Below are 14853 nucleotides of genomic sequence, written 5' to 3'. Positions count from 1 at the left end.
ATATGGGAGTTCACTGGCCTATACTTTGTACCTAGTTTGTTTTAGTTTTTGTTTTGTTTTTCTTTCCTGAGGTTTAAAAAATAGGGATAGGTTATTGTGCCTACTTCTATTTGACCTACTTTTGCCTACCCCTTTCGTTACCGTTCGATTACCATCTCATCCAACGATCTATATTTGTGATATAAAATAAACCTTTTTTTCTCTTTCTTTCTTCTCACTTTCTCCCATACACTTTCTCTCTCCTCTCCTTTCTCTCTTCCTCTACATCATACCTAATTTTTTTTCCCTTCTGCCGCCATGGACCTCAATCTCCTGACAAACTGTTCGATTCTAATGATATTTTTAATCTTTATAAATTAATACGATTAAATCGATGACTAACAAAGAAGTTTTGATGTGATTCAAAGCGGCGGTCGATTTGTTCACAGAATCCTCTTTGTCTCTGCTTCAATATGTCGATCTGTTCTTCCACATGATAGATACTCTTAATTTCTAATAATTAATTGGCTATCTGTATCAACATAATTGTTGGAATGGCACCAATTAACCCTCTTTCCGGATTTTTCCAATATCAATTTTTTTTATTCTTTAATTTTTTATTTATTTTGAATCTTTTCCAACTCTGCACAGATCTTTTGAATCACATTAAAACTTCTTTGTTAGTCATCGATTCAATCTTATTAATTTATAAAGTTTATGTAGTTCTTCAGATCTAAAAATTTGTTGTGATTTTTCAATCCATTGACACTGGTAGTTTGATAGAAACTGATTCGGAAGGAGAAAATTTATATTACAATAATAAAAACAGAGACTAATGTATATTGACGATGATTTCAAATGTTGTGGTAATGATTTCAAATGCTTCCCGTTCACCTAGGCAGAGATTAACGATAAAGGGAACAAAATAGGTATATGGCCGAGGAAGAGAGAAAGGGGAGGAGAGAGAAAAGGTATGAGAGAAAGTGAGAAGAAAGAAAGAAAAAAAAAAGTTTATTTTATATCACAAATATGGATTGTTGGATGAGATGATAATCGAACTGTAACGAAAGGGGTAGGCAAAAGTAGGTAAAATAGGAGTAGGCACAATAACCTATCCCTAAAAAATAAAGGGAAAAATGTTTCTGCAGTTAATGCAGATAACTTATCTGGGCTCTTTCACCCACTAGGGGTGTTTATTTCTTTAATTTATCAATTTGGTATTGGGTTAAAGCTATTTACGAATGGGGGTCATTTAGTGACGCGAGGGGGACCCAGCGTCACTGAGTGCCGCTATCATCCCCTCGCGTCACTCTCACTTTTTTTATTTTTTTTTTCTTTTTTCTATTGAGTGCCGCCCCCCCTCCCCTGGGGCACTCACAGAATTGTGCCAAGTGGCACAATCTGGTTACTCCTATTACCGTAAAACTTCGGAAAGCCATAACTTTTGATTCAGGTATCCAAATTAGATGATTTTTTTTTTGATTTCACATAACTTTTCGAGATCTACACAATGACATCTCATTTGACATATTTTATCTTCTATTAATATAGTTCAAATTTGCAACACTAATTACACTTTTTTACAGATTTGAATTATGTTTGTGAGAGATAAAATATGTCAATTGAGATGTCATTGCGTAGATCTCGAAAAATTATGTGAAATCAAAAAAAAAAAATCATCTAATTTGGATACCCAAGTCAAAAGTTATGGTTTTCCGAAGTTTTACGGTAATATGAGTAACCAGATTGTGCCACTTGGCACAATTCTGTGAGTGCCCCAGGGGAGGGGGGCAGCACTCAATAGGAAAAAGTAAAAAAAAATAAAAAAAATGAGAGTGACGCGAGGGGATGGTAACGGCACTCAGTGACGCTGGGTCCCCCTCGCGTCACTAAATGACTCCAATTCGTAAATACCTTGAACCAAATACCAAATTGATAAATGAAAATCACAAAAAACCTCAATCGGTGAAAGAGCCAACTTATATGCATTTATTCCCAAAACGACGTCGTTTTGGTATTGAAATCTTAAAAAATAAATATAAAGACTATTATAATCCTGAAATAAATTAAAATTACAAAAATATCATGATATATTTGAACTGGCCGGTTCAGATCCATTTTTATAAGAGTAACTCAGAGGCGGTTATCACTTACCAGACCCTAACTAGTCACGTGATCCGTGAAGACACCTTCCCTACGTTTTCCCCGTATCAATCTTTCTTCGCCGTAGGGTTAATTAAACACTTGCATTGCATTCATTCCCTTCTTAGAAAATGGGAACAGCGCTTCCACGATTGCCTTCAAACTGGGCTACGCCATGATGCGTTGTCCCGCACCAAATCTTCCGTCAGATCACAAAGAAACTCTAACCCTAAACACACTCGCCGGCGAAAGCGGAGTCCGGTGGCCGTTCACAGGAGTTTCCAAGACTGCTATCGTAGCTGGTGCGGCGGTGATAATTCCGGCATGGTGGTGAAATCCCCCGGCGCGAACCTCGTCATGGGACAGGTCAAGATCCTCAAGAGAGGCGAGAAGTTGAGCCCCGACGATGGACTCGCGCAGAAGAAGAGCGAGGAAGGTTTCGATTTGGTTTTGGGATCCACGGATCGGCTGGGTCCGGACCCGGAAACTGTGAAGAAGCAAGTTAGGGTTCCGGATTTGAAGGACGGTATTTATGGCGGATCAGGTTCCGTGGCATCGCCGCCTCCGAGCTCCGTTCCGGTCCCCGGATTCCTCGGGAAGAACAAAGGCGTTCCCACCAGTGATTTGAAACGTTTGCTACGGCTTAATTTGGTGTGACGATGATGGAATAGTTGATTAGGGTTTTTGAATTTCGGTGTTGATGAGGATGATGGATTGCATTAGAGAAGTGAAGAGTGGTTTGGTACTTTCTTCCTGCACAGATTGTTTGATTTGATTTGATGGAGTTGTCTCGACGAGCTTCCTTTGTTTTTTTCAAGAGGATGGCCGTTGCGCGCGAGCGAATGAAGAAAACCCTGAACGGAGGGGTTTTAAGTTATGTTAGTGAGTGCATTTGTTGAAGGGTTGAAGAAGGTTGAGACTAGAATCTCTTTTTCTCTTGGAAATTCCTCTAGTCTGATTGGTATACTAAGTTAGTCTAGTATTTAACTTAAGAGTGTGCGTTTTTGTTTTATATAGGGTTTAGATTTTCATATTGGAAGAATAAGGAAGTTTGTTGTTTGTCTTAGTAGTGTCATACTCATGCTGATGTAGTTCTGATATTTAATATAATAATGTATTAGTACTATTAGTAGTGCTATACCCTCCCTCTCTTTTAATCAAGAAAAGGAACGTTCGACTGAGATTTGTTAAGGGTTTATTAATCTGATGTTGTAAGATAGTTCTTCTCTTCTACCATAGAAACAATTATGGGTGAATTTTACTCACTTATAAAAAATAATAAAATAAAAATTAAATTACACGGAAATCAATGGATATATAAGAAAGAGATATCATCTTTACATAAGAATAATATTTCCCTTCTTTTATTCTTCAATAACTATTTATCCAGTATTCTCATTTTTCACAGGTACATTAGACTTTTTTACATTGTCGCTTTCAACTAGCTTGCTTTGTAGTTATGTAGTTTACTCGATGAGATTAGAACAGGGATAAACTTTCTTGGTCTGGATGCATTTCTTCAGTTTCTAAACTGCTTCATGAGCAAGTTGATAACATTTCTGATAGTCAAGCTGCAACACCTGACTCCTTGGCACTACCAGCGGGTGTATCAGCCAGTACCCTTTTCCAGAACCAGTGCCTCCTCCACATAAATGCCATCTCTTCAATGGGAATTCCCTTGGTTTCGGGTAAGAATACATAAACAAATATGGTCATGACAATAACCCAGCCAGCAAAAAAGAGAAAGATCCCAAACTTGAATGAGCAGAGAAGGGCAAGGAAGGCTTGGGCAATTATGAAAGTGAATAAAAGGTTTACAGCAACCGTGATACTCTGCCCTGCTGACCTGATTTCTAATGGAAATATCTCACTTGGAACTGTCCATCCAAGTGGGCCCCATGACCATCCAAAAGCTAGAACAAATAAGCACATCACAGCTACAACCAATATTGAATAGCTTTTCGACAATGCTTGATTTTCTCCAAACTTGACCCCTAAGATTATAGCAACAATAACCTGCTCATGTGAAAAATGAAGGTAAAATCAATTGCTCTGCATTGTAGTAAACTTCACCTCTTCCGAGATAGTAAAAAATTGTAACAAGTAGCGCAAGGGAAAACATCCTATTTGCAAATATGCAAGGATAAGGCTGTGTATAAAGATTGCTCTCAGTATTCCACCCTTGCTCTCAGTATTCCACCCTTGCTATTCGGGATTTAACAGAGTAGTTTTTTTTCTTATACTTGAAATTTCATACCATTTAGAGAGACCCTATCCTAAGACATATGTTAAGAAAATAAAACACTTCATCCAACATGAGTTCTGAAGTTATGCATCATACAAACTGAATGATGTTTTGGTTCAGCTTTTATATTATTTCAAAACTTACGGATCTTATAAGAGTAATTAGAATTTGCATAAGATAGACTTTTCCTTACCTGGCATGTGATCATTTGTATTCCCCCACTGATAAGAAGAGCTCTCCTTCCCAACTTATCGACTGTTGCAATGGAAATGAATGTTGAAAAGGCAAGAACTCCACCAGTCAAAGCTGAGGAGTAGAGCGACGCGTCACCTGCGAATCCCATGCTTTGAAACAGCACTGGAGCATAGAAGAGAATGGAGTTTATTCCAGTCAGGATCTGGAAGGTAGGCATGAAAATTGCCATGACCAACTCTGGCCTGTTCCTTTTTTCAAGGATGTTACGAAATGGGTGCTTTACTGAGTTTGCCAACTCGCTTGCATCAACCATATCTTGAAACTCTGCATCAACCTCATTTGTTCCTCTGATTTTTTCAAGGAGCTTCCTTCCTTTTTCTTTTGATCCTCGTTCTATTAAGCTATTTGGAGTATCAGGTAGAAATATTCCTCCTATAGTCATCAAAAGAGCTGGTATTGCAGCCAAACCAAGGGACAGCCTCCATCCCCAAGGTTTAATCCTCTGTGTTCCATAATTGATCATATTGGCTGTGAAAATCCCAAAAGTGGTTGCTACTTGAAACATCATGTTCACGCCTCCTCGAAGGTAGGTTGGTGCCATCTCTGACAAGTAAAGCGGAATAGCCTTCAAAAGAACCATGAGGAGGAGTTGCTCAAGAAAATTTTCAACTTTTAAGGTATAACTTGATTATCTTCTAACTCAAACACAGACTGTTTCCATCACATTACTATCTTTCTTTTCCTGTAAATTTTATGAACTCATGTTAACATTTACATCATTATTGTTAACACTCACACCATTAAAAGCATTTGATACTTGTTTGGGTAGTCTACAGCTAGGCTTTAAACAGGGAAAACAGTGGTTTCTCCTTTTATATAAATATGCTAATGTTTTACACCAGAAAAGGAAAAAGGTCTGTATTTGCATAAGGATTGTATCTGCATAAGGATTGATCATATATTCATATGTTAGAGAAATGTGTTACTACCTGATTTCCAAATCCAATGCCAACACCAAGCATAACCCGGCCTAAGATCAGCATTGCCAGGTTAACAGCTGAAGCATTTAGAATTGATCCAATAAGAAAGCTGACACCACCACCTATGATACTTGCCCTTCGTCCATACTTCCTTGTAACAGGAGATGCCATCAGGGATGCAAATAAACCAGCAATGTATAGAGAAGAGGTAAATGCTGCAAGGCCCTGATTGTCGTACTTGCAGTAGTTGTTTTCACGTGCGTGCATTTTATGTCTGTATACTGAGGGGAAGAAATCTTGAAGAAAGTCATCCATGGAAGTAACCCCACCTGCATACCATAAAACATGCATTAGAGAAATTCTTAACACAAGTGTTAAAGAATTATAACTTAATGGTTAAGAAAAAAAGAAAGGAGAGAGAGACAGCTAGCATTTATAAACTGAAATAAATTTTTGATAGAATGTAATGTTGTACAGTATCTTAACCTTGTACTCCTATTTATATTACTAATTAGGTTAAGTACTTGTAGTATTACTAGTAGATGTCCAAGGCCACTAATAATAAGATTAAAACCTATGAAAATAAGGAAACAAATCAAGAAAAATGTTCTCAAGGTAAGCTAAATATATCTTAAATATTCTCCAACAATAAGGAAACAGCTTTGCCTTCCAGTTCCTCACGACATGAGTTCTCAAGCATCAAGAAATAACTAATATGTGTTCTGAGCATAGGTCTGCTTGGTTGGGGCTGCATGTTGCAATGTGGGAGGCAGTATTCCTATACCAACATGCCTTTTCCTGTTGACTGAGTTGCATATTTATCTCATACTTTGTTTTCTTAATTTATCTGAACTAAGAACTGAGAACTGCCGTGACTGTTCTGTTAAGGTATCGAGATTAGAGCTCTTTCTAAATGTCTTCCCCAAATTGATCCATAACATTGCTATCTCAGTTGGAGGCCAAGAATTGGATAATAACAAGGATTCTATTGTCAATTATTGGCAGGGGAATATGATTGGATTTGCATCAGAGGCAAAGTGAATGGAAAAGGTAAATTCATTGTTGGGGTATAACTTTATCATTGCAGCTAGACATTTGATATTGAGAAAGACAACACTACCCGGACCCCTTTTTAATTAAACTGTTTGAGATGATAATTGGGAATCGTATCTTCTAGAATCAGGAAAAAGAGGCTTTTAACACATGAGTTCAGAAATTAATTAAAAAGCATACAGAACACATTGAAAAACTTAAGAATGTTATGGATCTGCATGCAATTTCACGTCTTCAATTTCTGAATCAGAATCTCTTGTTAGATATGCAACTCATGCAAGTTGGAAAGAGCATTTTACTGTTCACCTTCTTTGTTTTGAGCTTTCAATCATAACAAGTTTAAGTAGCTCTTATGGCCATAATAACCATAAGCCATCTGATTTTTCATTCAGAATTTTAATTAAGAAAAAACCTGAACATGAACAAAAAAAAAGAAAAGAAAATCATGGAAGTTATGATTCAGAGTATGGATTAAGGAAGAACCTGAAATCCCAATATCATAGCCAAAGAGAGACCCTCCTGTGGCAGCAACAATGCAAGCGATGATGACATAAGCAGTGACTCTCCCTTTATACTGTTCTGCCCTCTCTTTGGTGACAGTTCCTGTTGTGAAAGACCCACCAGCCATTTTCTGAATTATCCTTCCTCAGAGCAACACAAGAGGCATCTGAAGGAGATTGCTTTTCCACCTTCTATAATGGAGATCATTCTCATGCTGCTCAAGATTTATACTAGCAGGTCACACCAACCCATTTGCTCAAGAAAGTTAGAAAATGATTTTTTTGAAAACTTTAACTTCGGAGAGAAATAACTTTTTAGTATTTTAATGTTTGGCTGTATTGCAGTGGTGGCACATTTCATTGGAATATATGTTTATTTGTTTATTATCAAAAGAATTTATTGTGAAAATGTCTATTTTAGACCGCCATATTACTCAAAACTCAAAAGAATTGATATAAAGGAGCGTTTGACAGAAGAGAAAAAAAATTTATCGAGAAAAAATAGTTTGTGCGAATATGGTGGGAAAAAAAAATTTGGGTAAGTTACTGAAAAGTATTTAATAAAATAAAATTTTTCGAGAATGTTGAATTAATTTTACTGATATTATGTGTTAATTTTCTCACTATATGGAGAAAAAATAATTTCACCTCTTCAATGGTAATCTTCTCGAACCATTTTACATAGAAAAGCAAATGATGGAGTTACTTCACCTCCTACTAAATATAGACAAATAATCTTTCCTGTCCCATTTTCTTAGAAAAAAAAAATTTCACTTCCTTCCAAACATCCCCTTAATTATAAACATGAAAGAAGTTTTGTCCCTCTCCAAACACAAACCTTAAGAAATCTGAAATGCATTATTGCAATTTTGGAAATTCCTGAAGAATCACGAAAGTAGCATTGGAAAGGTACCGAGATGCATTCCTAATTTGTATGTGATTCATTTGTTTGGCTAATATCGGTCTATTTTTGGCTGGTTACTTTAGATAAGTGGAAGACTCGGTCTTCGCTGGCTTGTTACAAAATTGTAGAACGTTGGTTAATGAACAAGAAAAGGATGACATTAGGTTTTTTATTTTTTTAATGTAACGTGGATTGAGTGATCTCAAATTATGTGTCAAAATATTGCGTAAGTTGAGAATGTATTCAGAGAGTATATTTGCAAGTAGGCACTCAATTTATTATGGGATATATTATTTTATCCACTTTATTTTGGTTTATTTTATCTATCATTCTTTAATATTATTATATTAGAATTTTAATAGGAGAGAGAAATAATAAAAATAATTGAGATAGGGAAAAAAAATGTATTTAGAATAATCTATCCCATTTAATAATTTTTATTTTTTGAAATTTGGTTTGGGTAGCATTTAATGACATTTAACATCATAGCTGACTTTGGTGCAATTGGTATCTTGATTCGGTGTCTCTGGCGTCGTCTGTTGTACAGCTGACGTTTGGTAGAAAAAAAAAATTATACAGAAATTATGATTTTTAGAAATGTAGTGAAAAAATGAGTTTCGTGAAAATGTTACTAAAAAATTATTTGGTAAATCAAAATATTTACAAGAATATTAGGTTATTTTTTTTAATATTATGTTTGGTTGTGTAAAAATTTTTTTTTGTACTATGTGAATCCTCAAATATGCCCTGGGTGATATTTTTAGATAATATTTTCCAAATATTTTACACACAAAATAAAATTTCGAAAAATCAGATTCCTATAAAATTTTAAAAATGTCATTCCAAACATAGATAAATAAAATTATCACTCTCAATTTCTCAAAAATTTTAAAAAAAACCTTCTACCAAAAACATTTTAGAAAATTTGCTCGGACTTTATGGGAGTTTGAATTTTGTGCTTACAACTATTTTGTAAATAAAATAAAGCATAGTTTTTTTTGTTTTTTATTTTTGCTATAGTGTCCTTAATTTACGGACCCTACACATATGTAGTATTAATTATTTTTGAAAAAGTTCAAATATACTCGTATGACTATGATTTATCTTTGAATCACTTATCTTTTATATTTATTTTTTATTATTTACTCTCTTGTATTTTTTTTTTATGTCAATCCCTCCTTAATAGTGTTAGAATTTTTAATTAATATGAATATTATACTGTTTTAACAAAAACATATTTCAGTTATCTTGTGTCATTTTCTTCTCCAAACTCTGTAAGGACTTTTAACCATACAAAATTTCTTCATTTTTAGACAAATTATGAAGTTCCAATAATAAGGTGATGAGATTGCGTAAATTTTTTGGAAAACTTTTTCAATATATACATCATTATTATATACTTAATTAACACCATTATATTCTACTTTTTTGTACACAACATTGTTATCCGGGACTAGTGACTGAAGTGTCCTTTTTGGCCGAAAATTTTATCCAAATGTCACACGAACAGTATTTTTTACCAGACTTTCACATTACGTAATTCGTTATGACTGATAGCGAATTACGTTTGTAACACCCCGTATATATCTGGTAATGTTATCATACTATCGTATTAAGCAGCGTTTAATAAAAAAATGAGTAATATCTTTTTCTTTTCAATTATGATGTCATTGTCATTACCAACTTGCTTATTAATCAATTAATAAAACATCGCCTGTATGTAATTGCAATAAAACAGCTAACTGAAATACCTCATAATCATAGATAATACAAGTGTGGCTCTAGTCACGGAACTACAACAACGTAGACCGGACCATCTAGCAGTTTATACAACTCCAAACTGAAGCACTAACATAAAGTGTCATGGACAATCCTCATGCTCACTCAAATAAGGCACACGCCCAACATCAGTCTCAACAACAACATAAACATAAATAACGGAAAACATAAACAGCATCCATATTCGGTCATGGCAACAAAACAGCATAATATCATCAACTAAGCTCTGGCCTCCTGCCGCCACAGGCATCAGTCACCAAACTACCGGAACCTGAAATAAGCATTCCCCAAACGTGGGGTGAGATCTCTAAACAAGAAATCTCAGTAAGACAAGGGGTCCTCAAGGATCTTCCACCCCAAGCTGACTTACATGTGCAATATAAGTTTAAAAGCAGATATCATCATCAGTTCTAAAATAGTGCAATGCAGCAGATAATCATGTCATGTGTGTCAATTCTATTCTACTGGCCAGAGAAATGCAAGATTTACATACGCCAAATACCCACACTAGTGCAAGACGCTACTTGCATCCACCCCGGATCACCGTCTTGTATGACGCTACATACTCAAGTTTACCGTCAAGATGGAATAACACATGCATATTAAAATCCATTACACATAAAGCTCAACAACATTTCAAATATTCAAAGCATGTAACACAGCATGCATACAACCACACCCCCATGGGACATGGTGGAACCACAACATGGCTAAACCGAGGACACGAAAGCTTACCTTACAAGCTAACACCCAAGGCCAAGAGTCCACAGCTCAAAGTCCAAACACAGCAGATTCACAATCTGTTATGGACCAATACTATATCAATAATAATACAACACAAGCATATAACTTAAAGACAACGCCTTTCCTTACGTTTTATATCTTAAGGCTCCATACCAAGCCATAAGCCCTTAATCACAACGATTCTGACTTAGTTCATTAATTACAGAAGTTCAACTTCATCAATCTAAGGTCCACAAACCCCCCAATAGTCTATTGTACACACAACACAGTGTTCTACCAAATCCCAGAATATCCGGATATTCCTCGGGACCATATCCGGATATGCAATATCCGGATATCTCACTGGACATATTCAGATATGCAATATCTGGATATCCAGAATCCCATATCCGGATGTCCAAATCCCATATCCGGATATCACATATCCGGATATTTCTCGGGCAGATATCCGGATATTTCACGACAGAATGCAGAAAATGCATTTCGTGAAGATATCCTTCCAAGGTTCCATTTTTAACACTTAATTACGTTAAAGCATGCATCTTTATACTGATTAAGGTCCACACCCCAGTTGGTTACTTGATTAACCCATTAAACATGCAAAGATCACACCTTTAACCCATTAAAACATAAGCTCAAGGTAGGTACAACTCATCAAAGCTCAAAACAGAGGATCAAAGGCTCTTGGAGCTCACCACACTGCCTCTACAGGTTCTGGAAATAAGGTGTACGAAAATGCAACACAAAGGTTGGTCCTTTCTTCACAAAGAGGCTTCTTGAAGCTTCACAAGCCAAGAACAAGACTCCAACCACCCAAACAACCCAAAACAGCAGCTCCAACCACCAAGGTCAGCACCCTCAACTCAGAAAAATGCCACCAACACACTCCCAAAGATCACTCTCACTCACCACAAGTGTTTAGGCGAAGAATAAGTGAAGGAAATGGCCTCAAAGCTCAAGAAATGGTGAAGGAAAATGAAGGAGATACCAAGTTAGCAAGGAGACCCACACTCAGCAACCACTCACGCACAGAAACTGAGGTCCTAGGGTTATGTGTCAATCATAAGACTATATATAGCGGTTTAACAATTAAACACCCAGTATTAACTTTAATTGCTACGCTTAGCATTTTAATACCAAACTATGGATTCTTAACCTACTCAATTTTACAAGAATTATCATATTTTTCTTATAATTTTCTGAGCACCTTTCTGGTACGCGCTTTTCAAAGCCAATACCAGTTCTCATTATTTGGACTTGAAACTCGTTTTACATTAATTTTCCGGGATACTTTTTCGGTACGCATTTATACTGACTAGCAAAACCGGTATCTGCACTTTTCTTCCGAAAAGCGACTTTCAGCATTATTACTCACTTACTATAATTATTAAAGCCTCATAATAATTATTAGGGTCAATTATGGAATCATTTCCTATTTTCTCATAATTTATTAATTAAATTCCTTAATTAACGCTGCGTGTTCTTACAACGTTCGCCAATGATTTCATGACATGTGGTCATATTGCAGACTAAATTCGCTACTACTGGCAGCGAATTATGACACGTCAGCTTTTTTCTGCGAAAGTGTGTCACGTATCACAAAATCATTGACGAACATAATTCGTTACCAGTCGTAGTGAATTACGCTACGTGACAGTTTGGTAAAAAATACTGTTCGAGTGATATTTGGATAAAATTTTTGACAAAAAGAAATATTTTGGTCATTGTTCCTGTTATCGGAACAAAGGACAAAGGACAAAGAAATTGAAAATAAAAAATAATTAAAATTGAATTGTGAAGTGAATGTTATTATCTTTAAAACCATGGGCACTTTGACACATTCCAAAGTTAAGAAACTTTCATAATCACTCATGTGCCAAATTCAAGCGTGCCTCAATAATGTCATAATTCTCTCAGCAAAATGTGTTTGTCCCTATGTGTGAACTTTCAAATATATTACATTAGGGTTTAATATTTTTATTTTTACTTTTTATATAAATTTTTTTTACTACACTCACATAAAAATAAGTAAGTCATATTGATATTTTTTCTTTCTTTTCTTTACAATAGGACCTACTCATTTTTATATGAGTGTGACAGAAAAGTTTTTTATGCAAAAAAAGTAGAAATATTTTTTCATTTATATTAAATTTTTTAAAATTAATTATTTAAATGACTAATTCTCTCAAAATCAATTATATCAAAATCATAATATAATAGATATCATATAAATGCTAGTTATTAAATGAACATAGAAAAACTATTAGCTTATTACTAGAACTTCACAAATTTTGTTTGAAACTAGAAAAATTTTGTATAGTTAAAAATCCTTACAAGCTAAGCTTGGGGAAGAAGATGATATAAGATAGCTGAAATGTGTTTTTGTAAAAATGGTAGAATAATCATATTAATTAGACACTCTAATATTATTAAGGAAAGACTTAATGAAAAAAATACAGAGGGATCAATTATTCAAGGCAAACCACGAAATATTTGAACTTTTCCCAGATTTTTTTTTTTTTGGTAAACATTCTCCCTGATTTTTAAATAATGCAAATTATGCCCAAAGTCTCTAAATGTGCAGTCATCTATCTTGAAGGTGTATTCCATGCTATCAAATTAGTTTGAAGGTCATTATGTTAAAAATAATTTAAAATAATTTGACAGACAAATACACGTCTAAAGACCTCTCACATAACTTCTATTATTTAAACACAATTATGATTTACATTAAATCTTTTATGTACTATTTTGGCAATTTATTTTGGGTTGAAATCCAAAGTCTAAAAAAATAGAATAATGTTCTTCTGAAGTGAGTTTATTTATGAAATGCATAAATAAGATGCATTTACCTTTACAGTTTAGACTTAAAATAATGATATATTTTAGATATTAATATTTCTCCTCCTTCAAGAGATAAAGTTATCTCCTATAATTTCAACATGACGTTGTCTTGGGATCTAAGATACAAAAATATTAAATACAAAAAAAATTAAAATTTTCAAAATACCTTGATTTCCAAATTTTCAAAACAATATCGTTTTAATATTACAGGAGATAATTTTATCTCGTGTTCAGGAGAATTATTTTTCCTAAATTATAAATTAAATTAAAAGTACCATTCCTTAATTGTGCACTTACAAATAAGTTTTTCTTAAAAATGATTGTTAACACTCATTAATTGTCTTAATAAAAAATTCAAACAAGCAATAGAATGAATGGGTGAGACATTCTAACAACATCGTTTTTGGGACGGAAATCAAGGTATTTTTTTAATTATAATTTATTACAAGGTTATAATAGTCTTTATATTATGATTTTTTAATCTTTTAACACAAAACGACGTCGTTTTAGGAGTGAATATTGATAACTTATCTGCATTGAAGTCTTTATTATATGGGAAAATTATTCTCATGTTACATGATATTAGTTTTTCTCCTAAACATCCTTCGATAATTGTACAACTTTTTTTTTCCAGGTGGTAGGACCCACATGTTTGTCTCTACAACATGAGATAATTCATTTCCTTTAACGTGAGATTAATAACACCTTTATTGTATACATACAAACAAGGGGGAAAGGCCTGTCATTTTAAATAGGGGTGTCAACCCGCGAAAATTCGTGTCGTGTTCGTGTTGATGTATTCATGTTCGTGTCTTTCCGTATTTTTTTAAATTATTTTATCTTTAACTTATTATTATTATTATTTTAATTTTTTTAATATCGATCCATTTTTTTAAAAAAAAAATTTGTCAATTACCATTTTGACCCCTATTTTGCGTGTTATTTGTGTCGTGTCGTGTTAACCCACAAAAAATTCGTGTCGTGTCAGTGTTGAAGATTTTGACACGAATAAAAATTCATGTCGTGTTAGTGTTGATATATTCGTGTCATGTCGAATTTGTGTCGTGTCGACCCATTTTGACACCCCTAATTTTAAATGACACACATTATATCCTTTCACTCTCACAAAGAGGCGGGATCCATACCTTTAAAACTTTTTCCACTCATTCTCTCTTCCATGATTTATCTCTTTCTCTCACTTAAAATGACACAACTTTGTATCCTTCAAAATGATACACACTTTGTATCCACTATTTTTATATAAAAAAAATAGTGGACCCCACTACTTTGCCTCTGTTGCATGAAATGATTATCTCATGCAACATGAAATAATTATTTCCCTTTTAGGGAAAACACTTTCTCCTTTAATAGGAGAATTGTTTTCTCATGTTTGTGAGAGATCATTTTGCGTGTAATATTTTTTTTTTTTTTTTTTTATTTATGGTGGGACTCATTTAAATTATGTATGTATAGAAATTTTTCTAACCT

At 34.3% G+C, this 14853-nt stretch overlaps 2 protein-coding genes across 3 annotated transcripts; one reads left to right on the top strand and one right to left on the bottom strand.

The window, feature by feature from the left end:
- The first annotated feature begins 1958 nt into the window (after window positions 1-1958).
- LOC133293607 (uncharacterized) lies at window positions 1959-3293 on the top strand. Its single transcript, XM_061492200.1, has one exon. It carries the CDS (start codon window positions 2065-2067, stop codon window positions 2776-2778), a length of 714 nt encoding a protein of 237 aa, XP_061348184.1. The 5' UTR covers window positions 1959-2064; the 3' UTR covers window positions 2779-3293.
- Window positions 3294-3425: 132 nt separating this feature from the next.
- LOC133293605 (sugar transport protein 7-like) lies at window positions 3426-7371 on the bottom strand. Of its 2 annotated transcripts, none has more exons than XM_061492196.1 (4): window positions 7078-7371; window positions 5551-5870; window positions 4560-5186; window positions 3426-4140 (listed from the first exon to the last, which is right to left on the bottom strand). In XM_061492196.1, the coding sequence occupies exons 1-4, from the start codon at window positions 7220-7222 to the stop codon at window positions 3688-3690; spliced, it is 1545 nt and encodes a 514-aa protein (XP_061348180.1). In that variant the 5' UTR covers window positions 7223-7371; the 3' UTR covers window positions 3426-3687. The 2 variants fall into 2 exon arrangements, with proteins under 2 accessions (XP_061348180.1, XP_061348179.1); XM_061492195.1 differs by having other exon boundaries at window positions 3426-4137.
- Between the last annotated feature and the right edge of the window lie 7482 nt (window positions 7372-14853).

The sequence above is a fragment of the Gastrolobium bilobum genome, unplaced genomic scaffold (genome assembly GCF_033153095.1).
Source record: "Gastrolobium bilobum isolate Gb01-03AN ecotype WA unplaced genomic scaffold, APGP_CSIRO_Gbil_v1 utg8500, whole genome shotgun sequence".
Classification (NCBI taxonomy): Eukaryota; Viridiplantae; Streptophyta; class Magnoliopsida; order Fabales; family Fabaceae; genus Gastrolobium; species Gastrolobium bilobum.
This window is presented reverse-complemented; position numbering and strand designations above follow the sequence as displayed.

Coding starts and splice junctions, on each gene's coding strand:
- LOC133293605 (XM_061492196.1), bottom strand. CDS start 7,222: ATGGCTGGTGGGTCTTTCACAACAGGAACTGTCACCAAAGAGAGGGCA. Junction 5,187..5,550: donor GCATTGGATTTGGAAATCAG/GTAGTAACACAT, acceptor GTTCTTTTGAAG/GCTATTCCGCTTTACTTGTC. Junction 4,141..4,559: donor TACAAATGATCACATGCCAG/GTAAGGAAAAGT, acceptor TTTTCACATGAG/CAGGTTATTGTTGCTATAAT.
- LOC133293607 (XM_061492200.1), top strand. CDS start 2,065: ATGATATATTTGAACTGGCCGGTTCAGATCCATTTTTATAAGAGTAAC.